The following is a 27,700-nucleotide window of genomic DNA, read 5'->3' on the forward strand; positions in this document are numbered from 1 at the left end:
TAAGTGCGGGGCAAGGGCCCCTTCTCCGCTCCTCACCAGCTCTCTGAGAGCATCCTCTCCTCCCTGGAGCCGACTTCCCTGGGCTCGGCCTCCACGGGTCGGAGATTCGCAGCAGCCGGGGCCCCTGGAGCCCAGAGTGGGCTGCCAGCAGAGTGGAGGTGCTTCCCCGGGAGGCGTCTGGAAATCCAAGGCGGGGAGGGGGCCCTCAGCACCTCGGGAGCCAGCAAGTGTCCTCGCCTGCCTGGCTCCTTGTCAAAGTCACTGTCACCAGGATGCAAGCAGAAACCCTGCACTAGAAAAGGGCCAGGAGGGTTGGGTTTCCTCTTTCCTCCCTTAGTTCTTCATCAAAATGTCTTTTAAAAAAATGTATTTACTTTCTGACTGCACTTCGGGGCTTATGGGATCCTAGTTCCCCGACTAGGGATTGAACCCGTGCCCCCTGCAGTGGAAAGGCAGAGTCTTAACCGATGGAAGGCCAGGGGAGTCCCCACAATGTCTTTAAAGCAGAGATTTAGGCCCGTGGAGCAGAGCTGAGGATCCCAGGTACCCACGTAGCCACGTGGGTTAGAGGGGTGGGGCTGGGCTTGGCCAATTCATTGGAAGAAAGAGCCACTGACCAATTTCACAACTCACCTCCCACCCCGCCTCTGTCGTCAAGGGACCTCAAAACAAGACTGGGGAAGCAGCCCCCTTGGCAGCACACTCCAGTGGCCTTCCCCATGCCCGACCCCCTCCTCAGTGAGAAAGATGATCCCTGGATTCCAGCACCCCCGCTGCCACCCCCAGCCTGGGGTGGGAAGGGAGTTGGGAGAAGTACATTTTAGCCCAGCTCCCAATGGCTACAATTATAAAATTAAATTTTATAACTTGTATTATGGTTCCAAATCTCCGTGGTTTGCCGTTTCTTCCTGCTGCCAAGCCCCTTGGCACAGCTGATGCTGTCTCAAATTCCAGACCAGAAAAAGGACCCACTATACTGCAGCGATTTTATCACGAGCAAGACCTGTTTGGCTCCGAGATGAGGAAAAATACTTAAGCATAATATTTGTGTAGTTCAAATGCAATGCTCCCTCTTTTCATGTGTCACCAAGGCAAATCTGGTCTCTGGTTCAGCCCCTGCAGCCCACAGCCCTCTGCCTGAACCAGGCAGACCGTGTCACGTGGGCCCAGCACACATGCAAGGCCTCCTACCCGCTGAGTATTTTAAGCACCGGCCTTGTGGGTGAAAGGCCACAGGGCCAGCTCCCAGAACAACCCCTGCCACGCCTTTTCCTCAGAGGGACGAAAACAATCTTTTTCTAGAACATTCTATGTCAGTCCATCATGGAGTCGTTCGTGGTCTCCGCATGGAGCGTCTCGGAGACTCCTCCCTCCTCTTATCTCTGAGACACATTCTCGCTTCCTGACGGTCAGACTGAAAAATCTGAAGCTTTCTTGCAGAGGAGCAAACGATACCAACTCAAAGGTCATCCCAAGCACATTAGTATGGCCCTTTTCATGCCTATCACCACCTAGCACCTGGAGTTAGAAGTCAAGGAGAGAAGGCAGGACACATACTTCTGGAAAGTTCTACCACCTCAGAAAGAATGCCAGTTGGCATAGGGAGTGGTGCAGAGGCTTCTAGCAGGTTTTGTACGCATTTCAAAACTGCACACTCCTTGGGCACCCAGTGGTGATTTTTTTAAGGACAGGGTGTCAAGGACAGTAGGTGATCCAGGAGAATGATGTATACCAGATCATTCCGAACACATGCATTTGGTGTTTTGGAGCCTCCGGCCAGCCTTTGAAGAGAGGCCTTTGGTTGTGTCTACCTCAGTCCCCAAGCTTGGGGAACACGTACCACCAAGAAACTAAACAGGAATAAGTCATTTCAGGGAAGCCACTACTCTGGCTGGGCACAATGCAAGATATATGTATATTTTTTAACGAGACCCCTTCTCATCACTCTATGCTTGAAAACAAAGTTTCAACGTGTGAGCAGTTTTTGCACCAGCTGACACCTGCCAAAATCGTAGTCATTTACAGAGATTAACTGATGACTGTCTGCTTCAGCAGGAATGTTTGGGCATAGCTCTCAGAGAAAACAATTCTTCACTCTAAGCTCTGTTCTAAGCCCTGAGAGTCTCAGGGCTGAGTTTAATGCCGGAGGAGGGGTGAGAGTTCACCCCACACCCTCCCTGCATGTGATCCTGGAGTAAGTCAGAGCGGTATTACTCTCCCGGGGACCCTGAGACCCTCCTCCCCACTCGAGCTGGAGAGCTGGAACACCGAGACACGGGGGAGATAAAAAGCATTATATTAAAGGTGTGGTTCTGATGCATTCAGAAGCTAGATCAAAGGAAGACCTAATTCTTCTTTTCTGAAACCATCAGATTTCGTGTGCCAAAGAGCAATATATATATTTTTTTTGCATGAAATATAGAAGCTTCCGATACAAACTTTCAAGCTGGGGAAAATGAATGCTTTTTCTGTCTCCAGTTTCCTGTATCTGTGTGCAATTAAGATGTCAGTTTGCTCCCTGAATTTTAAATACAGGAGTATGGAGAATGTCCACTATCAAATTCATTTTTCTTCTTTCTTACTGACTACTGGGCTTTCGAGGGCAACAGGGAATTCAACCCTGGATCAAACCTTCTGGTAGAAATTATGTGAAGCCTCAAACACATGTATGTTGGCAGCCTGGAGTTTTTGGACACGTTGGCAGTCAACTGTGCATGTTTACAAGGTTGTCTTGAACACAGTCACAACCTCACGATGTCACACAGGGACATCTGATCCTAAATTATGTTTCTCTATTACTATTCTCATATTTTTTTAAAAAGTACTTGATTAGAATTTTATATTTATGCAAAACTATACAAAGCCAAAAGAACCACCACCAAAAAGAATAAAAACTAATTCATCCCATCTGCTAAATTTTACTTCATTCCAAAGATGTACGTGCTGCAGTCTTCTGGAATGGGTGCCCACTGGGCATCCCTAAATGTTAGGATATTTGTGATGGTTAATGAGACCAGCTTTTAGTTTTCTGCTACTGAAAACAAGGCTGAGTGGGTATTCGTATTTCACTGACAACTGAAGTCCCCTTTTCAGGAAACCACTGTTTATCTGTGTCTCAAAGTAACTGAAATACAATATAAATCATTCTCGAATTATAATGGCTAATGTCCCAATAAATCCATCCTACACTGAAAATATCACAGGCTGAAAATGCATTTAAAACACCTAACCCATCAAACATCTTAGCCTACCTTAAATGTTGTCAGCACATTAGCATAGAGTTGGGCAAAATCATCTAATACAAAACCTATTTCATAATCACATGTTGACCATCTCAAGGCATTTATTGAATACTGTGCATAATGAAACTGAAAAACAGAACTGTCGTCTGAATACAGGCGGTTGCATGTTTATCTGTTGTTGATCCCTAAGAGGTCATGGCTGATCACACAAGCAGCTCACCACGCATCGCGAGCCCAGGAAAAGATCAAAGTTCACAATTCAAAGTATAGTTTCTACTGAGTATGCATCACGTTCATGTCATTGTAAAGCAAAAAAAAAAAAAAAAAATCCAAGTAGAACCATTCTAAGTCAGGGACAGTCTGTATACGATCATCTATGAAAGAAAATGGATAAGACTAGGTTGTCACCTTTCCTTGTCAAGTTTTGTGTAGAGAGAATCATTTTCTGACAGCAAACATGTAAGTCCATGTTTCTGATGTAAGTTTACCGATTTTCTTGATAGATTCTCAGCAGAAAAATTAGAAAAGGCATGTACTCAAAGCATTGTCAACATGAGCAGCTGAGAAAAACTGATGCAAAATGAAAAGACCAAAAAGACATCTATCTATATACGTGTGTGTATACACATCTCTGGCTTCCCTGGTGGCTCAGCAGTAAAGAATCAGCCTACAATGCAGGAGATGTGAGTTTGATCCCTGGGTCGGGAAGATCCCCTGGAAAAGCAAATGGTAAACCACTTCAGTGTTCTTGCCTGAGAAATTCCATGGACAGAGGAGCATGGTGGGCTATAGTCCACGGGTTCAAAAGAGCAGGACACAACTTAGTGAGTAAAACCACCCATGTTTATCTCTGTCTCCCTCCATCCATCCATCCATCCATCTATCTCACTGTGATTCTTTCAAAAAGGTGTATCTTTTTCAAAAGATGTTTGCCAATCAATCTGATGCTAACGACAACATCTGGATATAAAAACATCAATATTTCTTTCTTTAATATGCTATCCTTTATGGACTAGGGAAAATAAACTGACGAGTCTAGAAGATAGCTCATTTTTCCTGGTATAATATTCTAACTTCTGGGCTCCAGAGTCAACAAAGTCATTGGGACTTTAAAGTAATGATTCTGAATGTGGATGTGATCCTTCCTCAAAGCCCGTTGCAGGTGGTGAAGTAAACCTTTCTAACTGCAAACCTATCCATCTGCTGGCTAATGAACACTGGGAAATACTGTCCCATATTGTGTATAGGTTATATATACACAGATTTATATATATATAATTATATAATAATGCATAGATTGTATATACATTATATACACAATACATAAAAACATATGCTGAGATATGTTACTAAACTGGAATACATACTATCAGTTCAGTTCAGTTCAGTCGCTCAGTCGTGTCTGCCTAGTTGCAACCCCATGGACGGCAGCATGCCAGGCCTCCCTGTCCATCCCCAGCTCCCTTAGTTTATGCAAACTCATGTCCATGGAGTCGGTGACGCCATCCAACCATCTCATCCTCTGTCATCCCCTTCTCCTCCTGCCTTCAATCCTTCCCAGCATCAGGGTCTTTTCACATGAGTCATACTATAATACATGTTTCTGTATCACCCGATGGTATATATACACGGGTAGCCTAACTTTGGAGTGCTGCGGTTCACGTGGTCGCAGGAGTCAGACGCAACTGAGTGACTGAACAACAGCAAGCCCAACTTTCCCTCCACCTCCTCCCATACCATTAAGCTTAGAGAAAAGAGAAAGGCTGAAGTCCTTCCGAACTGAAAGGCTAGAGGAATTAGCTTCATTTTTAAACTCCTACATGGCAGTGAAGTTCAGAGAGATTATGTCATTTATCCAGTCTCACACAGCCAACTAGACGAACAGCAGGTCTGAAAACACACCCACTCCCTCAACACCCCACCCCTCACGCTCCATGCACTTAGAAATACCCATTTCCCTGACTCCCACATGATCAGAGCCACAGTGTCCCTTGGCTGCCCTTCGCACGGACCCTGGACACTTGCACGACATGCACCCTCTGGCTTGACCATCCCACTTCCGTTCCCGGCTTGCCTTAGAACAGAAGATAGCCAGAGCTGTGAGGGGGACCCCTCCCAGAGAGCTGGGTCTCACACATCTGCATGGGCATCAGAGTCTCCTAATGTCCTGGCAGGTCTGGGGGCAGGACCGCCAAGTTCAGAAGAAGATCTGGGCGACGCAGAGGCTGCTGGGGTTCCCAGGGAGTGTGATGGTGAGTGTCAGCCACTCCTCCCCACCGTGCACGTGTTTCCAACCTACTGCTCATCTGTTGTGGGCTGGAAACTAAAACACCAAATCTACCAGAACCGTGTTTAGACTACGTGCCCATGGACACTGAGTGATGGCCTTGTTTTGGTGATAACTATTTTGTGGTCTTTAAAAACTTTTTTTTTTTTTTTTTTAAGATACTTCAGTGTACAGAGTGCCTGAAAATGGGAAAACTCTGCCTGAAGACAGCTGTGACTGTCTCTCTCCCACCGTCCTGGAGAGGACCCTGTGAGTCACTGCTGCAATCATCAGGAGGGTCAGGGAGGGGAACCCAGAATTCTCAAATAGGAAATGACTTCTGCCCTGTTGTCTAAGGAGAGGCTTCAGGGAATTGCAGAAAAGGGTTACGTGGATCCTATGAGTCCTTCCCAGAAATGCAGGGGTTATGACCTCGGAGCCCCTGAAAGGATGAGGGTGTTCATGGGCTGTGCTGTGCTTGGTCGCTCAGTCGTGTGTCACTCTGTGCGACTCATGGACTGTAGCCCACCAGGCTCCTCTGTCCATGGGATTCTCCAGGCAAGAAGAATACTGGAGTGGGTTGCCAGTACCCTCCTCCAGGGGATCTTCCCAACCCAGGGACCGAACCCAAGTCTCCTGCATTGCAGGCAGATTCTTTACTGTCTGAGCCATGAGGGAAGCCCAAGAACACTGGAGTGAGCTTCAGTGGAGAAGGCTATCCCTTCTCCAGGAGATCTTCCCGATCCAGGAATTGAACTGGGAATCCTGCATTGCAGACGGACTTTTTTTTTTACCAGCTGAGCTACCAGGGAAGCCTGGGGGTGTTCATATGGATGCTTTAATCCCTCTCCCTGAGAGAAACAGCATGGCACCAGCGAAACAGGACTGCCAGTCTGGATGTTAATAACTCTCCATCCTAAATCTGCTTTTCTACCCAACTTTCCTGTGGACAAGAGCAAGTCTCTTCATCGCTCAGCCTCCTTATCTGGAAGGCTGGAATTAAAGGACTAAGACGGATTACTGCAAGGGACTCTGAAAGCATTCACAGCAATTACATCTGCAGGGATTCAACTCAACCGGATCCTGTTCGACGACTCTAAGCAGAGGCTCTCTTGAACAACTTCACGTGACGTTAGGACTCTCAAGAGTTTGCTTTCTGCCTCTTTTTCAGGCAGATCCCAGGCCTTTAGGAGCCATCAGGCTGGTCTTCAGAACTCTAATTCAAAAACGGGAATTTCTCCCGCCTGCCCTATCTTGGGTGCACTGATGGTTGGCAGCTTTGCACAAGGCATCCTTAAAACTCACTCCCTACCCCGTGTCTCCTGCTGTTTCAGCCATGGCCCTCTGAACAGTTGCGAGCAACCTTGGACGTCAGTTTTCACAGATCCTTTCCCCCTTTCCCCTGGAGTCTTCACTGAGCATTTCCTGGGACCTACCAGCCAGATCATCCCTTTCTGTTTCTGCCCCTTCCCCACGACGGCCCAAAGGCTGCATCTGGAGGGAATGGGCCGTTCAAGTCACCTTAAAAACCTGCTAACAGGTTGTCAAGGGCGGCAGTTGGGGGGCGGGGTGTGGGGGTAGGGAAGACCACTGTGCAGAACCTTAATCCAGGGTATCATCTTCCTGCTTCCCTCATTGGTTAGAAAACAATGGTACTTTTCAGTTCCCTGGCCACGCCCTCCCGTCAGCGGTCAGAGGAATGTAGGCTGAGATCAACACCCATCGTCCCACGTGTGCAGCTGTCCTGCTCCCTCACCCACACGCCTGGTACACAGCTTCTCTTCCCTCCGTGCGTGAGCCTTCTAAGTCATATGGAGCCGGTGGGGAGAAGCCACCAGGGTGCCAACGCTTCCTAGGCCATAAGTTTCAACCGACTGATTCTATAGATGTGACGTTTACCCACGGAGAATCACCAACAGGGACTGCGATGGGTATGGTTGAGAGGAGCTTAGGTTCTCTTGCAGGTTGCTGTTCAGTTGCTCAGTTGTGTCTGACTCTTTGCAACCCCATGGACTGCAGCATGCCAGGGCTCCCCGTCCATCAGCATCTCCCGGAGTTTGCTCAAACTCATGTCCATTGAGTCGATGATGCCATCCAACCATCTCATCCTCTGTTGTCTCCTTCTCCTCCTGCCTTCAATCCTTCCCAGCATTAGGGTCTTTTCCTATGAGTCAGTTCTTTGCATCAGGTGGCCAAAGCATTGGAGTTTCAGCTTCAACATCAGTCCTTCCAATGAGTATTCAGGGTCGATTTCCTTTAGGACTGACTGGCTTGAGCTCCTTGCAGTCCAAGGGACTTTCAAGAGTCTTCTCCAACACCACAGTTCGAAAGCATCAATTCTTTGGCACTCAGCTTTCTTTATGGTTTAACTCTCACATCTGTACTACTGCAAAAACCATGGCTTTGACTAGATGAGCCTTTGTCAGCAAAGTGTCTCTGCTTTTTAATATGCTGTCTAGGTTGGTCATAGCTTTTCTTCCAAGGAACAAGCGTCTTTTAATTACATGGCTGCAGTCATCTTCTGCAGTGATGTGGGGGCTCAAGAAAATAAAGTCTGTTATTGCTTCCAGGTAAGTGAGTGAGACTTGAGTCTGTGTGTGTTGGGGGCTTGTCTATCCTGGGTCTTCCCATCCGTGGTCCTACAATGGCTCCTCACAGGGCATAACATACATACTTTAAAGGTCAGGCTGGCTTTTGCTAAGCCTACTTTCTAGACTAGAGGGCAGACAGCCTGAATTCCCTGCTTTGCTCCAGCCATACCGGCCACCTTACGACTGCTCCTATATGCCTGCCTCAGGGCCTTTGTACCTGCTGTTTCCTCTTCCCAGGACATGTAGTCTCCAGATACACTTAAGTTTCATCTTCTCCCTGAGGAATTTCTCAACACCCTAGGTTAAGCCGCACCTTCTCCAACCTGGCCAGTTCCAAGCCCTTTATCGCTGGTTTTCTCCATAGCATTTATTAATGTTATTTATGGTTTGTCTCTGCCCACTAGGCTGCAAGCTGTATGAGCCAGGGACTTTGTCCCTTTTCTTCACACCCGTATGCCCAGTGCAGAGAAGAGGACCTGGCAGAGCAGGCTCACTGAACATTCACTGACTGACTGACTGACCAGCTGAATGCTGGTGCCAACCAACTGTCCTCCATTAGATTTCGGGGAAGCAGGATTATTCAGGGCAAAGGAAATTTGAACAACAGTTTTTAGCTGAAATAAAACTGTGGAGGGCTCAGAAAAACTACTTAGGGAGGAAAAATATCATCATGGAACATAGAGTTTTGTGTGGAGAGCTGTCTTATGGGAAGTTGAACAGTCTGTAAAACTGGTCCTCTCTATTTTTTTTCCTTCATTACACAAAAAGATAAAAAGAACGGATAAAAGGCCTTTTGTGTGGAGCTAAGTGCAGTACCCTCACATAAGCAAGGCACTGCTAGAGCTTGCTTGTGTTTTTGGAGAGAGTATCCCCCCACATACACACTCACACACTCACACACAGCGTCTCATGTCCCTAGACACAGGCTAAGACACAACTGGTAGAGCAAAGCCTGAAAGGAAAGGTGTAGAAAGTGGAGAGTGAAGCTGGCTGGGACCACGACGAGAACAACTAACCCAGACTTGAGGCCAAAGGGCTGCACAGGGTCTGCCCCCACCATCCCCTGCTAAACTGTGCCCTCAAAATTCGTGGGACAAAAACACGAAGCAAAATGGGGTTCCCTGCAGTGCCGGCTCACGGTGACAGGCAGTGGGGTTCTTAGCTCATCCCCACGAGCTTTCAGAGACCCGAGGCCCCCTGAAAGCAGAGGAGTCAGGACGGGTAGTCATCAGTCACCATGGTTACCCCCTGTTTCTGTCTGGTGACTAAGGAGGTAATTGCAGCTTAGGGCAGGGGACCCGCCTGGTTTCTTGCGCTCCTGACCAGAGGTAGCCCTCTGCAGGGGCAGGCGAAGCAACTGTCATGGATGGGTGCAGACAGCTCACAAGTTGGAGATTCTTTCTCCTCTGCAAGCTTGTGATTGCAAGTACTGTCAGCCTGTCCTTGGGGAAGGGGCGGTCTGCAGAAAATGCCATGAACTGGTAAGAAAAAGTAACCCCAGGGTGGTATTTGGGAGTCTGTGGATCCATTAATCTGAGGGGCTCCTCCCGACAAGGACAGGCTCTGTGAGTGGCAGGTGGCTTTGGTAGGATGTGTTTTTGGTGGTGAAGCAGGGGTCGAGTTGAGAGGTGTTAACCTGGCTGTGGAGTCCAAGCCTCAGTAGTATTAGCCCTGGGGAAGACAGGCTTGGAGGAAGAACACTGTCCCAGATGTCCATAGGCTCCACCTGCTCCCTCCAGCTGCCTGGGTGATGCCGGTCTCCCACAAGCCTTCTGACACCCTTGCGGGTCTCCACTCCCCTCCAAGACCTGCACACACTATGCACAGAAGACAGAGGCCCGTTCAGACAGGGCTGTTCAGACAGGGATGCGGTAATCTAAGGGCCCTGGAGGTTGGATGGTGTGCCTCAGTCAATGTCGGGTGAACGAATGAATGAATGAATGATGAATGAATGCATTCAAGAATAAATAAATAGATGTCCAGCCCCCTTCCTAGGCTAGACCTACTCAGGGTCGTACATCCTACAGCGGTGAGGAAAATTCAAGGGGTAAGGAAAAATTGCCTCTCATTGCTAAAAGCTCTCCTGTTGGTCCCTGGTGAATGTGGGGTGGGTGGGGTCTTTCCCAGAAGCAGGGGAGCGGCAAGAGCGAACAGCACCTGATTCCCGTCTTCTCTCAGGTCACAAATGCCCACTGACTTCTGGGCTGGCCTCACAGCAGCAGGAGGCCAAAAGGCCAACTCAAAGCCCTCGCCCAAGTCCTTTAATAGATAGCCAAGCAGGTGCCGAAGGACAGTGGCCCCCTGACCACTCACTGAGCACATGCTCGTAAGAAAGCCAATAGTAACCAGCAGTCGTTTGCAACCTGTCCTTATCCCTACCTCACACCATCTAAAGAAAAAGCTGGCAGGTTATTTTGGGGATACTGGCCTCACTCAGGCTAACTTATTATCCACTGTTGCCCACACACAGCTGAGAAACAGCATTGGTGGGGGTCCTCCCCCCTCAGCTACTTGAAAGGGCAGTGGCTCTTTGTCCGGGACTCCCCAAGAGGCGTTGCACGATGACAGAAACGCTGGTCCTGTGCTTGCCAGGCAATCTTGGGAGGGAAAGTTCTATTTATGTCAAGACCCAAGTGCCCCCTATTCACCCTGATGACCCCATCTGAGCCAGTGCTGGAGGGAAGGACAAGAAGGGTATCGATACTTCCCTCCAAAACCCCTGCACCGTTCTCCCATCCGAATCCTTTCCAGACTGGAGAGCAGCAAACAGCAGCCCTTCCTCCTTTCATCTTCACCTGGGGACTCTTGTCTCTGCAAAGCTGACTCTGGTGGGACCAGCTTCCCCGCTCACCTCTGCTACCAACGCCAACAAGAGAACCGACTTTGCGACGGGTGTTTTGAACCTTCTCTCCTTTTAACTCCATCCACAGTTCCCTCTTCTGTGCAAACACTCTGGTGGGTGAAAGCAAAGCCTCCAGTGGGTGAGGGTGCCCTCATAAAGTGCAGGTTACTCCTCGCCTTTTCTCAGCTGGAGGGGGCGGCCCCCATCTCACTCCCTTCTGGGTCTCTTCCCCACCCCCAACTTTCTTTTTTTTTTCTTTTTCTGAAACCACTTCTGCTTCCTTCATTTTCTCTGCAGCTGTGGCGGAGAGATATAGTAAAGCTACTGTATAGGATTTTGAAAGCAGGGCCTCTGAGAGCCTTCCAAGCCCCGTACAAGCCGGTTATTCTCTGGCTTGTTTTCTTTGGCTTCAGGTTAGTAACACAGAATGAGTCAAACAGTATTAACTTTCAATAGGGAAGTGGTGTGGTCAACCCAAGCTGTTTGCGGCTAGATGGTGCAGATAGGTAAGGCAGGTAGTGAAGAACAGCCCATAAGGCTGGGAAGAGGCAAAGGAGGGGAAGGCAGCCTCGCTCAGAAACATCCAACAATTCGGTCAACAGGACTCTACCCATCTTTTTTTAAGTTGGCTGAGGAATGAACCCCAAGGTCTCTGGCCGGCCAGCTTCCGGAATTTGGCCAGGTTGGAGCTCTGTAGCTCACAATCGAGCACTTTGTGGGTAGAAGGATGACTTTTTTTTTTTCCCCTTTTCTTTCTTTTTTTTTTTTTTAAATGATGCCAAAGTCATAGGAAATCAAGTTAGGATTATTTCCCTTCCTTAGGGCATGTCCCTCTGGGTGGACCTTTATCCATTTCTTCCCCCTGCTTGGGCTGTGAGTGGCTGTGCTCTCCACCTGGTCCTTGCCCATCTTTTCAGCCCTGAACCTGGCTCCCCAAGTTGGTGGGCTGGCTGCAAACCTGGGTTCTCCTCCAGGCCAAGTGACCCTCCAGGGGGATGCACTTGCTCCTACAGACATCAACTCTTCCTTTTAGAAGCTGATAAGGATCTTCAAACCATCCATCCTCTCTCTCTCGTTAGGCAGGTGAGGAAATGGAGGCTCTGAGAGGGGATGGGGGCTGCTGAGCTCTGCAGAGCCAACCGGGCCGGGATCTGCGATCTTTCCACGTAGCCGCCTCTCCCTTGCCCAGGGTTCAGGATTGCTCTTAGGGCTCAACAGAACGGCTCCAAGAATGGCCCAGCCTATGAGACTCAAATTTCAGCAGTTCCTGGTTTCTTTCTCCCTGCCCTCAGCTACTTATTTATTTTGAGATCGGCTGAATCACCCACGGAATAGAGCGAGTTTCTCCTCCCAACCGGCTCTGACAGCATGTGAACGAAGGAACAGGACAGCAAGCCAGCCTTGGAGCCTTGCAAGGTTCTCACCTCAGAGCAGCTGCAGGTTTTGACTCCTCCTGGGAAACTGGCAGGAAGGCTCAAGGGTGTAATGTTTCACCTCCCTGCAATCTAATCCCCAAATCTCAGGCAAGCAGCATATATAAAAAGCCATGGGTGGAAAAAAAAAAAAAGGAACAAGGACTCGGCAAGCTACACTACAATCTCTGCAACTCTTCCTAAGCCTTTCATGGACAGAAAATGAAATAACACAGCCAGAGAGGAAGAACTGCATTTGGTTTTGGAAAAGAAATAGATATTAAAATTAAACTCAGTTCTCTTAACTGTGAAGTTTGCCTTTTGTTTGTTTCCAAAATGCCTACAGGGTGTGTAACAGTAGGAAAGGAAATATTAAGATATTCTGAGGGCAAAAAGTAAAGCTTCTAAAAGTGTGGATTCACAGTGGGGCTGATTTAAATGCCTTTATTTTTCCCCCTATGGTTTTTCTTCTCATCAATCCTAGAAGACAGGATGAGATGAAATGTACCTTCAAGAAGCCAAGTTTTATTTTAGATCCCTGAGATTTTTGTATAATATACACAGCAATAATAAGATTTCCTATGCTTTTCTGTTATCTAATTACGTATTTATAGATTTCTGATAGACTGATAGATTACCTGACAGACTGTTTACAAAGCACTTCGTTATTTATCATCCCAATTCATGCAAAGCAATCTTCTGCATTAGGGCTATTATAATTATCTCTACCTTATAGATGACTCAATGGAAGCTTCTAGATGCTAAGTGTCTTGGCAGATACACAGCAGCATGTTCAGTTAAGAAACAACTACATTTTGATAAAATCTTTGTTTGGGAAAAGAAACAAAGGAAGCAGGGAAATATGGTGAACATGGTTTGGCTTCAGTGAGGAGAAAATTGGTGAAGTAATGCAGTATTTCTGCAGTATTTGGGGTTAAAATAGTATTTTATTGCAGTATTTGGGCTGGAACGAAAAAGGTAAAAAAAGCCCTTACTGTCTTGTATCCTGAGAGTTCAATCTGCAATGATTAAAAAAAAACAAAAAACTTGGCAATGGCAAGTATCTGGCCTCCACTTAGGCAGAATTCTAGCTGATTCCCTGGTGAGGGGTATGGGATGCGGGAAGGGGGTCCCCCTGTGTCCAGGGCATGTGCTTTAATAATAACAGCTAATATTTAAGGAGCACCTCTGTGCCAGGCACCATGTGCCATCACATGCTCCTTTCTTCAACAAGCATCAGAATATCATCTTCCCGGGCTTGCATGTGAGGAGGCCAAGCTCAGGGAGATTGATCTGACCACAGGGCACAGGTGACCTTGAATCAGGCCATCAGCTGTCCAGCCGGGCTGCCAACCACTGCTCCAGCCTGTGGCTCAGACCGCCTCTAATCCTCACATGTCTTAGCAAGGTCGGTGTCGCACGCCCATTCTACAGATGGGGAAACTGACGCCCAGGTATGGGAAGTATCAGGGCTCAGACATGAGGCCATATTGGTCCGCCTCCAAACTCCTCTCTCATTCCCCCGGCTCAGAGCTTCATTTTTGAAGCTTGGGGCTGTGCCCTTTAGCAATGCCAGAAACAGAAAGATGTGACTATGGGTATTTCTCTGGAGCGTTTTAAAATGAGTGAATTAGAAATATCATAAAACCACTTCAGAGGTAAGTAAAAATAAGGTGATACCAGGAACACATCCAAAAAGGGCCATAAATGTATATAGTTCTTAAGAGCTTAGATATTTCAAATATTTACTTTTTATCTCAAATGACCAGAAGCCTGACTTCTAAGCCATGGTGAACAAAAACAAACACAAACAAATGGAATCTCAAATGTTCGCCATTTCAGTGTAGGAAAGCACTCTGAGAGACTCAATAACTGGCTGAGTTTTAGTCAATACTTGCTTTAATGGAACCTGAGTATATGTAAATCGTGGAAGCACCAAAGTAATGTATTGCCATTAACTTACTTTATAGGGGTCTAGGGAGTTGGCAGATTAATTCAACTGTATTCCTTAGAAAAAGGCAAACAGAAAAGAACTTTGCTTTGGGTACTTCAATGTTACCTTGGCTTTCATCTACAAATATATAGCCAGAATATTTGGCTTGGCTATCAGGAATTTTCCCAATGACAATGCATAACTTAGTTGCACAAAGAACTCACTGTAAATACATCACGTGTAACTGAGAAAGGCACTTCACAGCCAATGTCAGTGTCTGTGACCTGTCTGATAATACAGCTATAATGCTCAGTAATAGGCTATACCTAACTCACCCCTTCTTGAGAGTCAACTGTTCACAGCAAAAAAAAGCAAACCTTTAAAATAAATTGTTTATAAAGGAAAAGAAAATGGGAAGAATGGGAGAACACAGAAACTGCAAGCTAGCTCAAACGAACTTAAACACAGATCTAGAGCAAGGGGGGTTAATTCTACTTTTCTTAAACTGAACCTCTCTTTTTTTGGCGGTGTCAGTGAGTTCTATCAGACCCACTGGGTCCAATTCTTCCTAATGCTTTTCTTAACTATATGGCTTACAGGAAGAAAAAAAAAAATCCAAGCCTTCACAAAAGCTCAAGGAGAGTTTTCATGAAAAATGGAAAGTGGGTAGAGTATAAAAAATTTCTAAGTCCATACCAAAGCCGACAAAAGGATGCATTATAAAACACTGTGCTAACTGCAGTGCTTCGCTCCATCAGGTCACAAGGTGTACGGGCAGCCAACGCAGGCACTGAGATGCCCAGAAGGGTCTCTGATGGTGAAAGGTGGACGCGCGGTCACTGAAACACATCTCTGCGTGTCTCTGGGGGAAATGAAGGAAACCCCTACCAATCACATTCCAGAAGAGAAAAATCCAAGACAAGTCTAGAGAGACACGTTGGTTTAGGGAACTCAGAGAGTGGCTGAGTGTCGTGCCCATGAAGCTTGGTTGTGGCTAACGGGGGGTCCAGGCACCCCAGGAGGTGAGCTCTGTGCATCTGGTGTGAGGCTGGAGACCCCAAGGAGAGTTTCGCACATTCATGTCAGTTTTCTAAAGCAGAGGAGCCTCTCCCAAGCTGTGTCATGCATATATCTGAAAGGACCCACAGGTGAGACCTCAAACACCCACTTTTTACTCAGACAGAAGTTTCCCCCCTGCTGCTAAGTCGCTTCAGTTGCATCTGAGTCTTCAAGACTCTGTGGACTGTAACCTGCCAGGCTCCTCTGAGTTTTTCCACCAATCTCAACCTTTGGGGGCAAACCAATATGCCCATTGAGGGACTTAGGAATGGTGCCCAGAGTGTTTCAAGGGTCCATAAAAATGTAAGAAAAGAAATTTTACTGTGTCTAAATACAAAAGGAAAAAAAAAAAAAAACTGAAAAAAAATCAAAATTTATAAATGTTTAATTAAGTGTCCAAAAAAAAAATGAAACATTACGGCAACTTCATGAATTTTTAAACTTAGGAATCACAGATCATTTTGGTTTCAAGTCCTCTCATTTCCAAAGGATACCAAGATTCAATGCAAATAACTGCTGCGTCTCCTGAACACTGACTGTGTGCCAGGCATTGGTTCAAAATGTTTGACCAAGGCTGTCGCATTCAGGTTCCCTGCCCTGTGAGGTTCACACGGCCACTGTCCTTGTTTTCTGGAGGCTGGGTCAGGCCAGCACTCTTTCCGCCCACCCCACGGTCACCCACACAGTCAGCAGATGTCAAGAGGGGGATTGCAATCCAGTGGTAATCACTATGCTGATGGTAATGACATCAGGGCTGCAGGAAATTAAATGCGTTACTCACAGCCAGATTAATTTCAACACCAAGTGATAAAAGCCATTCAAAAATTTACAGCAAAAAAACACATCTAACTTAGGATCTGGTGTATACCTATATGCGTGATGTGACGAAGGATATATTCCCCCCGCAACCCCCACCCTATAGAGGAGGCTGCCAAGGCTAGACCTCTAGGGGGCGCTGTTTGAGGGGAGCTCAGGGCTTCTGTTTTTCTGATGGTATTTTGCTATCATCCTTTCAGCAGGAACTAATTTAGAGATTATCACTGGTCCTGTTGCCTGGTTGGACAGAAGAGGACAGTTAGGAGAAAGTACTTAAGATAACTGCATGAGTTCACACCCACTGGCCTGGTGGCGCCAGTCTGAAACCCAGGTCCTCCATCTAGAAACCTTTTCAAATGATTAAGAAACTGAAGCCTAAATGCAGACAGGATTTTTTTTTTAGCACTTCATATACTAAATTCTAACAAGGACTGGGATGTTAGCTTATATCTCGACTTCACTAGGGTGGCATTTAAAATAGTGATGTGGGTTTCCAATGGTCCAGAGGGATAGAGATACTGAGTCATGGTTTAAGATTCAGTCCATGTTCCTTCTCTACCCCCTGCTCCCCTACATTAGATTGAGATGCTACCTAGATCATTTCTTTATGTTTTCACTGGTACCTGGAAGGAACCATTTTTTCCTTCCTTTCTGCAGCAACACAGAACATCTCGGGACTTCTGTATAAGACAGGGCTAATTACCAAGAGATCACAGGCCTGCCCAGGTCCTGGTGAGCTAATGAAGTGGCTTATCACTGCTTCCAGGGGCAGAAGCTTACTCCCTCCAGGGTCCTCTTACATCCCTCTCATCCGAAGGGCTCTTTCAGACCTTAGCCTGGATGTGAAGGGAATGTAAAGGAAAAGTCGCTCAGTCACGTCTGATTTTTTGCGACCCCATGGACTATACAGTCCATGGAATTCTCCAAGCCAGAATACTGGACTGGGTAGCCTTTCACTTCTCTGGGAGACCTTCCCAACCCAGGGATCAAACCCAGGTCTCCTGCATTGCAGCTGGATTCTTTATCAGCTGAGCCACCAGGGAAGCCCAAGAATATCCTGGATTGGGTAGCCTATCTCTTCTCTAGCGGATCTTCCCGACCCAGGAATCAAACCAGGGTCTCCTGCATTGCAGGTGGATTCTTTACCAACTGAGCTATCAGGGAAGTCGAGATAAGTTCACTAAAAACTCAAGAGTCATGGAAGTCTTTGTTGTTTAGTTGCTAAGTTGTATTCCACTCTTTTGAGACCCTGTCGACTGTGTAGCCCACCAGGTTCTTTGTCTGTGGGATTGTCTAGGCAAGAATACAGCAGTGAGTTGCCATTTCCTCCTCCAGGGGATCTTCCTGACCCAGGGATTGAGCCTGCATCTTTGGCATTGTGAGGCGGGTTCTTTACCACTGAGCCATCTGGGAAGCCTGTGGGAGTCTTTATCTATATTGAATACTTCTTGGTCTAGTTTGATGCTACTAAGAATAACAAACAGAAAGACATTCTAAAATTCATTGGGAACATTTAGGCAGGATTATTAGTGCTTTAAAAACTGCTTTTGCCCAGTCATCAGGTAATTGAGGAGCTTAGCACAGCGGGGATTATAGCTCCAGTGGAAGTCACCCCAGAATGTCCATCTTAGCACCAAAGTGCCGTCACAGTGGGAGGGAGGAATCTAAGCAGAACATTCTACCTCTCTGACCCTCTGTCTCCTTTATATTTGAGTGAGAGGAAAGAAAGAATTCTTCTTTTTTTTTTTTTTCTTTTGGGGATCACGATTTCATCTAGAAAGAATGAAAGTCCAAATCCAGCATCTGAAGAATCCAGGGAAAGGGGGATTAAGTGATGATCGTTCATTACGTAGAGGACGTGCTTAAAGCAATTCCCAGAGAACAGATGATTAATCCCAGGTGATTAGGGATTGATAATTACAATCCTGAGATCACAGATCTGGAAAACCATCTGGCATTCCACTAACCAGTCAGGGGCGAAAAATGAAAAAATTTGCATCCTCCTAGCAGGCTGCATGGGCTTCCTGGTGGCTCAGTGGTAATGAATCCTCCTGCCAATGTGGGAGACGCAGGTTCGATCCCTACCTTGGGAAGATCCCCTGGAGAAGGAAATGGCAACCTGCTCCAGTATTCTTGCCTGGGAAATCCCATGGGCAGAGAAGTCTGGTGGGCTACAGTCCATGGGGTCGCAAGAGAGTCGGACACAACTGACTAAACAGTAAGAAGCACTGTGCACGTGGGACCTCTGGGAATCTCTTTGCTGAAGGGGGAACTGGACTTGGACAGCTGGTTTGTGGTCATTTTTGTCACATTACTCACTTTTCCTGCCTGCCTCTGCTGGAGGGAGAGGTTTACGTTGGGCACCACCCTTGCTTCAGGTCCCCAGATGCCAGGCCCCTAAGCAGACCCTGGTGACAGACATGGAACCCACTGTCAGCCTGTATGGCAGTGTGGGTGGTACATTCAACAGCATCCTCACCCCAGGGAAAATGCTGGTTCCATCCCGTTGGTACAAAAATGATGAATGTCAAGACTATGAGGCTCTGCTTCCTTGAAGAAAACTGAACCAGAATTTTTATTGATAAACTCTAATAAAAAAATTCTGCATAGAAAATTTCAATACAATAAAGCTCAAGTAGCAGCTGGTGTAGTTCTTAAAAATAAGACTTTGGCGTCTGTGGATGGCAGTGTCTGGATGGCTGTGTTTCAGTTCTGGCTTACGAACTAACAGTGTGACCTTGGGCAAGGGACTGGATTTCTCTTTGTGTAAGGATCTATCCTTACCTGATCTTGCAAAAATTATGTCAATTAAGGTACGTGTGGCTCTTTGTACAGTGCTGAGCAAATAGTCAGCACTATCAGAGTGTTTCATATTGTTATTATTGAAAGTGAAAGTGACAGAGTTAGTCGCTTAGTCATGTCTGACTCTGCGATCCCATGGACTGTACAGTCCTCCAGGCTCCTCTGTCCATGGAATTGTCCAGGCAAGAATACTGGGTAGCCATTCCCTTCTCCAGGGGATGGAACCTGGGTCTCCTGCATTGCAGGCACATTCTTTACCATCTGAGCCACTAAGGAAGCCCATTATTATTATTATTATTATCAGGTATTTTTATTATTAAGAGAAAACAACATTTTAAAAGAAAATTGTACATTAGTCAATCACCAGAGCAATCCATAAGCATTTCTGCTCATCCCATACTTCTCTGGGTAAACTTAATTTCAAATATTTTTCGGTCCATGATCACCATAAGTTTATAGGCATCTTTCATGCATTTCTTTTTTATTTGAAACATACTCGCCATAAACAAAGACTCTGTTTCTCTCTCTATATATATATCTTTCTCTCTCTCTCTCTCTCTCTCTATATATATATATATAATATATATATTTTATAGCTTTGCTATTTGCATTCAACATCATATAAAAAAGTTATATTCGTGTGATATAGTCTCAGTAAAGTCCTTAACAAAAGCAACTGAGTGATGAGGAATGAAGTCTATTTTAAATCGACCAATTTCAACTATAACTCTCCATAAAAATGTTGTTAGTTGGCAAGAAGGCTAATGCCCCAGAAAGTAGCATATTCAAAAGTTTTTAAGTCACAGCTCCACCTAGCTATCCTGTTACTCTGAATCTCAAGAGTTCAAACACAGCAGGTACCGAGAAGGGCTCCATTAACTCGAGGGCAGAAGTTGTCCTACAAACAGTGAATATTTGTTTTATGAACCTTTTAAATTTTTAGTTACTCAGTGTTCTAGATGTAACGGACACCTGGCCAGCCAGGTGGTGGGTCATGCCCTCACAGTGACTGTCCAATCCTGAGTCCACCCCATTGGGACACTCCCACCCCTGCCCTGCCCCTCAACCCCTCCTTAGCAAAGTATCTTCCTCTATGGCACTAAGTCACGCATTCAAATTACTTAGTGAAATATCTGCAGAGAATACACTTTGATATCTCAACATTATCATATTACAGACACATGGGCTAAATTACAGACACATGGGCTGAGTGCTGGAATTTCCCATTAGGTTCCCTGAAATATTAAAAAAATACATAAAAGCAATCTCAAATATCCTTTCCTTGAAAACTCTTTTCACTCAATCTTTCATGCTTAAAGAGAAGACCATTTTTTAATATGTTGACAAGCTTCTAAATGTTCTACTTACAAACTGAAAACAGGGCCCACCTTGCAGTTACAAGTACTATTCCAGCAGAAGCTACCTTCTGCTGGCGTTCTTTCCCCATAATAATTTTAATTTTTCAACAATTAATCATTTCTCTATTCACCTGAGATATACAAATAACCCCACAAGATGTGGGAAACACAAGTTTTTGACTTACTAAGGGGCAGGTCAGTTATGGAAAAAGGCAAGTGATCACCTGAAATGGGAAAAAAAATTTTCCTTTTTCTTTGGAAGACACTTTTTGCTACAACTTCGCCACTGAAAACCAAGAAATTGGTTGGGAAACATCAAGTGATTCCATCAGCCTAGCCAGCAGACTAGCAGCGGCATGTTCCCTAATTCTTTGTCCTTTTCTTAATTATCTTACTGGAAGGCTGAATGAGATAAGCTTTCCTTCCGGTTTTTGCAGAAATGCTTTAAGTTGAAGGCTCCATGCCTGCCCTCAGGCACTGGGAATTGCCCTATCTAGACAATCTTGGAGCTGGGACAAATGTGAGAGGTCATACAAGCTAACAACTAGTTTCAAAAATGAGAGTACTGGGGCCAGGTCAGAGAGTCTAGAATAGGTCATGTGCAGATAGTATGGTGCGGGATGGAGAGGTAAATGCATGGACGGACAGAGGAATGGATGGATAGAGTGGATTAGTATGAGGCATCAGGAGCTCCTCATTGTAATTCTGGCTTCATCACCAACTCTTTCTTTCCAGCCTAAGCAGATCATTTCATTTCTCTGTGGCTGCTTTCCCTTATCAACGAGGCAATTAGCCCTGAAGGCTCTCTCAGGTCCCTTTGAGCTCTCATAGTCATTAATTTCACGAAACAAAAGAACTTTTCAAAACGATTCAACTTGGCTATGCTGGAACCATGTTGCCAGAATCACCCAGAATTCACAGCACCATAATAATGATGGAAGGGACTTGGGAGATGTTACTATAGATTTGACACTGCCTGGGCATTCTAATTTACATGCAATGACCTCTCTTAAAACTGCACTGAAAGTGAAAGTCGCTCAGTTGTGTCTGACTCTTAGTGACCCCATGGGTTGTAGCCTGCCAGGCTCCTCTGTCCACAGAATTCTCCAGGCCAGAATACTGGAGTGGGTAGCCATTCCCTTCTCCAGGGATCTTCTCAACCCAGGGATAGAACCCAGGTCTCCTGCTACTGCAGGCAGATTGTTTACCAGAAATTCTGAGCCACCAGGGAAGTCCAAGAATACTGGAGTGGGTGGCCTATCCCTTCTCCAGGGGATCTACCTGTCCCAGGAATCAAACTGGGGTCTCCTGCATTGCCAGTAGATTCTTTACCAGCTGAGCTACTAGGGAAGCCCTCAAACTGCATTGGAAAGAATAATTCACAATACTCAAAACATGATAACAATCAGAAGATGTGTTACATACACACACGCGCAGAGGAACATTATTCAAGCGTATAAAAGATACCCTGCTATTTACCATTTGCAACATGGATGGGCTTTGAGAGTGTTGCGCTAAGTGAAATAAGTCACACAGAGAAAGACAAATACTATATCACCTCACTTATATGTGGAATCTTATGGAAAAAAAACAAAAACAAAAAACCACAAACTCACAGAAACAGAGAGTAGATTGGTGGTGGCTAGGGGTAGGGGACGGGGAGAAAAAAACCCACAAACTCACAGAAACAGAGAGTAGATTGGTGGTGGCTAGGGGTAGGGGATGGGGAAAGGGATTAAAGGGTACAAACTTTCAGTTAGAAGATGAAAAAGTTCTGGGGACCTAATGTATATCGTGAACTATAGTAACTGCTGCTGCTAAGTCACTTCAGTCGTGCCCGACTCTGTGTGACCCCATAGACGGCAGCCCACCAGGCTCCCCCATCCCTGGGATTCTCCAGGCAAGAACACTGGAGTGGGTTGCCATTTCCTTCTCCAATGCAGGAAAGTGAAAAGTGAAAGTAAAGTTGCTCACTCGTGTCCGACTCTTAGCGACCCCATGGACTGCAGCCCACCAGGCTCCTCCGTCCATGGGATTTTCCAGGTGAGAGTACTGGAGTGGGGTGCCGTTGCCATGTCTGGAACTGTAGTTAACAGCACCACATTATATATTAGAAAACTGCTAAGAGGGTGGATCTTAAAAGTTCTCAACAGACAAACTGTCACTATATGACCTGAAGGATGTGTTAACTGATCTCACTGCGGTAATCATTTCTCAATATAGACATATATCAAATAATCATGTTGTAAACCTTAAACTGACACAATAAGCCAACGATATCTCAATAAAGTTGTGGGGGTGGGGGAATTCTGGTTAACTTCTCTTAAAAAAAAAAAAAAAGTGGCTGTGAACACAGTTTCGTCAAAAAGTAGTTCCCACCTTGAATCAAGACATCCAAAGGATAATAAGAAAAACGTATGCTGAAGGCCTGCTGAGCTTCCAAGAGTGAAAAGGCAACATTACCACAGTCACCCTGGGAGACTGTGCGTTTGACTTTTTTCTAGAAGTCCCTTGTGAAATAGACACTCTCTACTTAAGCCTGTAATACCTCTTTAGATCATACTTACATATATTCTTATATATACTTATAAATATATATATATATAATTTAATTTGCTTTTTAAGTCAATTTTTCCCCAGACCCCAAATTCCATTTGGCAGGAAAGACTCCGTAAAAATGGGTGCCTCTTTGGAGCCAATCCCTTCTGCCTACTCTAAAACACTTCTCAATAATGACTGTTTTCTTAAGTCATAAAGCAGCAGGAAGTAGAGTCCACTGTATATACAGGCAGCCCATTACAATCACATATTTTTCCCCTCTGACTGCCAGTTCTTAAAAATTCAAGCGCTCATCATTTATTCTTTGAAGTTCAATCACTGTTAGTTCTTTGAATGTTACAGGAAAATACTGGCTATACAGCAAAAACTGTCTTTTTTTATGCATCAATGAAGAGGGACAGTGGAAGGCATATGGAGGGATCTCTTGATTTAAGTTTTTTCCTGCTGGTGGGTTTGCCTTTGAACTCTCCCAGAGGTGGCTGTTTTTTCTACGTGTACTTAAATGTTTTTTTTTTTAAACTGAGGTACAGGGTTTCCCAGATAGCTCAGTAAAGAATCTGCCTGCAGTGCAGGAGACCTCGGAGACCCCGGTTTGATTCCTGGGTTGGAAAGATCTGCTGGAGAAGGGATATCCACTCCAGTATTCTTGGGCTTCCTGTGTGGCTCAGCTGGTAAAGAATCTGCCTGCAATGAGGGAGACCTGGGCTCAATCCCCGGGTTGGGAAGATTCCCCTGGAGAAGGGAAAGGCTACCCACTTCAGCATTCTGGCCTGGAAAATTCCACAGGCTATATCATGGGGTCACGAAGAGTCAGATGTGACTTTCACTTTCACTTTTCATAGCTTATGTACAGTATTATATATTAATAAGTTTCAGGTGTACAACATAGTGATGCACAAGCTTTAAAGGTTATATTCCATTTATAGTTATTATAAAAATATCGGTCATACTCCCTGTAGTACTATATATCCTTGTGTGCGTGTGTGTTGGTCGCTCAGTCATTTTTGACTCCTTGTGATGCCATGGACTGTAGTCACCAGACTCCTCTATCCATGGAGTGAGTTGCCATCCCCTCCTCCAACTATATATCCTTGTATCTTATTTATTTTATACATCATCATTTGTATCTCTTAACCTCCTGCTTCCATTTTTATTTTTTAAATTTTGTGTGCTTATTTTTTTTTAAGTCTTCATTGAATTTGTTACAAGATTGTTTCTGTTTTATGTTTCAGTGTTTTGGTCACAAGGGATGTGGGATCTCAGCTCCATGAGCAAGGATGGAACTCACACCTGCTGCGCTGGAAGGAGAAGTCTTAACCACTGGACCACCAGGGAAGTCCACCTGCTTCTATTTTTCAAGAAAGGGATTCTACAGCCTCCTGAGTGAGCCTTTCTGGAAGTTTAAGTATCCTCAAGGTCAACCGCCTTAAACCTCACAGCAGCCTGCCCCCCATCCCGCGCCTGCTGTAATCTGAGCCTGCTTCCTCTTTGGTCCTCTGCAGAACGCCAGGGTGCCTGTGTGGTGCGTCTGGCGTGTTTAACGCAGGGTCACTAGGAGTCTTCAATTTGCCGTTCCTACTTTGGAAAGCTCCCAAGCTGGGTTTGGTTGGAACTGTGTGGTTCTGCGCCTGCGGTTTTCTTTTCACACAGAAATGGGAATCGGGGGTGGTTACCAAGTCCCGGAGTTTCCTGAGTCTGGGTGTGGCCAGAACATCTCCAGGTACTTAAAGAGAACAATCTGCAGGGCGGGGGAAATAAGGTCAGAAAGAGAACAGGCGAAGGGCACCAAAGAGATGGTGAACGGACAGCTTGTCCTGACGGGTGGTCCCTGGTGGTGTGGTTGACCGACACAGCGCCCGGGGTGATCAACGTACCATGAGGCTGTGGCCGGGACTCCAGGGAAGACTGCCACGAGTTGTAATGCTCACAGGATGACCTATAGACAGCCGTGCCCGGGGGCACCAACACCACCACAGGGCAGGTCCTCTTGGACTGGGGGGCAGGGGATGGAGGGGCACCCTGAGACACAGACAGGGAGGCACAACTGGGGATCGCCGGCATTTCCTGATTTCATTCTCCGTGCCAGGCACACAGCACTGTCTCCTTCAAGTTACAGAGAAGCTCTCATTAACATCCCCATTTTACAGATGAAGAAACTGAGGTTCAGAGAGGCTCCGTAACTTCCTGAAAGCTTAAGCACCTCAGCCCCGCACTCCACTTGTTTAGCCCAGCACTCAAAATTCTTAACCACTTCGCTTTACAACCTGACACACCTGCATCTCAACTTCCTGGCCTAGCAGGAAGCCCAGTTTTTCACCCCTTACCCCCACCCTGAGAATAGAGGATATTAATTTTCCACTGGGGGCCTGACATGGTTAGAAGGCATGCAGATGCCGGGCTGGGGCTCCAGGCAGCTCCAGCGATCTGCAAGTGTAACCCAGCCTCCATCCAAGGGAAGGGTGTGGTTCTGGAAAAGAGTGCTACTCTTGTGTTTACTCAAAGATAGTCATTAAGTCACCGTGAAGACATTTTTCTGCAGACTAAACAACCCCACTCCTTTTTTAAAAAAACTTTTCTCGCAGGAGCTATTTTTCTGGTACCATCTTTCTATATTTGCTGGTTTTCCCCCAGGCATTCCTCCCGCCTCCCATTCTCTATTTTAAACAATCCTGTCATAAGATTTCAATCTGTGGCACAGAAAGAAAAGGGTCATTTGGATAGATTTCATCTCCAGCCTCCAAATGAGTAAAAGACCGGCATGGATGGTAATCAGCCCTCTGTGGTCCACTCTGACCCTCTGGCCTTTTTGGGGCCACCTCTGTGCCTGGCCAGTCTTCCATGGACCTTTACCATGTATTTGGTCCTTAGGCCCGTGCTGTCCCCAAATGATTCTAACATGCACTTGAGTCAGTCTGATTTCCTTCTGCCCTCTAAAAGGATGCTTCGAAAAAAAGAGCCTGGAGCCCAGAGACAGCCTTTGACAAGTGAGAATGTCAAAAGTAAAATTCTCTCTCTCTACAGGGGCCTGACATTCCCCTCTGGCAGAGGTTTCAGCCACATCTGGATGATGCTGATTGAACACAAGGCTTCGAAGACATGGTCCCTGATGCCTGAGTGTACCAACTGGGGCGGGGTTGGGGGGGGTGCCAGCCCCAAAGGGGGCCCACTTACTTCGAGGTTCTCGGGGTCCATCCACTGTGATTTTGATGGCTCTGTGGTAGGTGGCGACTTGCGGTGGGTTTGTGAAGACGGTGATGGTCAGAGTGAAGCTTTTCCCTGTTGGAACACAAAAGAGAGCAAAGAAGGATGAGGCGATGGCCTGATTATATTTGCTGGGTAATTCAAAATTAATGTATGCTTTCCAGCCCTCGTCCTGGAAAGGGGGCAGGGCTTGAGCGCACGTTGTCGGTTTTTCCAATACTCCTTTTAGTTTGGCTTTGCTGACATTCTGGAAAGTACAACTATGCTGTCTAGATGTGGCATGTCTGGTAGTCACATGGCTTTCGTTTGGTCATTAATAACACAGGATCAAGAGAGATTCAGATGTGTTTACTTTTAGGTCGAGAGCCCAGGAACATATGGGCAGATTGGCAGCTAGAAACCCCCATGTCGTCCCTTTCAATAAGCTCAGAGCAAAAGGAGTAAGAGAACCCATTTTTGTCTTTCCCCTCTAATGTTCTTTGTACCTCCAAGGATTAGGAGAGAGAGAATTTCTGAGGATAGGCTTAATTGGAATGATTCTCTCTGTATTTTGAAAATACTAATTGTTGGTGATTTAAAATATTATTTTGATTATGCCATAGGCACACACGGGGTTGGCCAGACAGAAGGATATGTAATTGACAGACTGAGATTCAGTGACAATTCGGAGCATAAATATGCATGTGGATTTCCATCTAAGTGTCTTATACATACTCACAAAATGTGAGTATGTACTCATTGCATACATGTCATGCAGTGTTTTTAATAATTAAAAAATTGTTTAAAACATAATTTATAATAAAACTATTAATATATAAATACATTAGTTATTTAAAAGCATTTCTTCTTGGCAAAGTGGTTCAGAGAATGTCCTCTGGGTTTGAATTCCGGCTAACTGACCTTAAACAAGTCACTAGTCTTCCCTGTGCCTGTGTCCTCACCTTGAAGATGGGTACACGTAACTTCTCCTACCTTATAGAATTGTGCCTGTGTGCGTGCTAAATCATTTCAGTCGTGTCTGACTCTGTATGACCCTATGGACTATAGCCTTCCAGGCTCGTCTGTTCGTGGGATTTTCCAGGCAAGAATACTGGAGTGGGTTACCGTGCCCTCCTCCAAGGGATCTTCCAGACCCAGGGATCGAATCTGTGTCTCTTACAGCTCCTGCATTGGCAGGCGGATTCTATTTGGGAAGCCCATAGAATTGTGGAGGAGGTTAAATGAGTTAATACAAGTAAAATCATTAAAACAGCATCCGGCATATGGTATTTAAAGGGGGGTGTGTGTTTGTGTCTGTGTGTGTAGAGAGAGAGAAAGAGAGAGGCAGAGCTCTCCCTGCAAGACAGAAGATTTAGGTTCCTGTACACATCTTAAACTTCTCCAGATCTCAGGTTCCTGGTTTGCAAAACGAAGGCGTTCATGGGATACATGCAGTGTCACTGTTCACTCTGGTTTTATCTTTGAGATAAATTCCATTGTCCATCTCCACAGGTAGGCATGTGCCTGCACCCAGGGTGTTTCCCCTGCTGCCTGAAACCCCAGCATTTCAGATTCCATTAAAACACTGTCTTTCCTTCCTAGGGCTGCTGTAACAAATTATCACAAACTAGGTGGCTTAA

The 27,700-nt window shown here is 45.9% G+C and overlaps 1 protein-coding gene across 7 annotated transcripts in view; it reads right to left on the reverse strand.

Moving 5' to 3' along the window:
• RUNX1 (RUNX family transcription factor 1) overlaps nucleotides 1–27,700 on the reverse strand; it is a 273,689-nt gene that overhangs the window by 46,197 nt on the left and 199,792 nt on the right. For all 7 annotated transcript variants that reach the window (XM_024989859.2, XM_005202080.5, XM_059884951.1 and 4 more), the window contains one exon: nucleotides 26,052–26,156. In XM_024989859.2, the coding sequence (XP_024845627.1) occupies nucleotides 26,052–26,156 (105 nt within the window). The remainder of the gene's footprint in view (nucleotides 1–26,051; nucleotides 26,157–27,700) is intronic.

Source organism: Bos taurus, chromosome 1 (assembly GCF_002263795.3).
Source record: "Bos taurus isolate L1 Dominette 01449 registration number 42190680 breed Hereford chromosome 1, ARS-UCD2.0, whole genome shotgun sequence".
NCBI lineage: Eukaryota > Metazoa > Chordata > Mammalia > Artiodactyla > Bovidae > Bos > Bos taurus.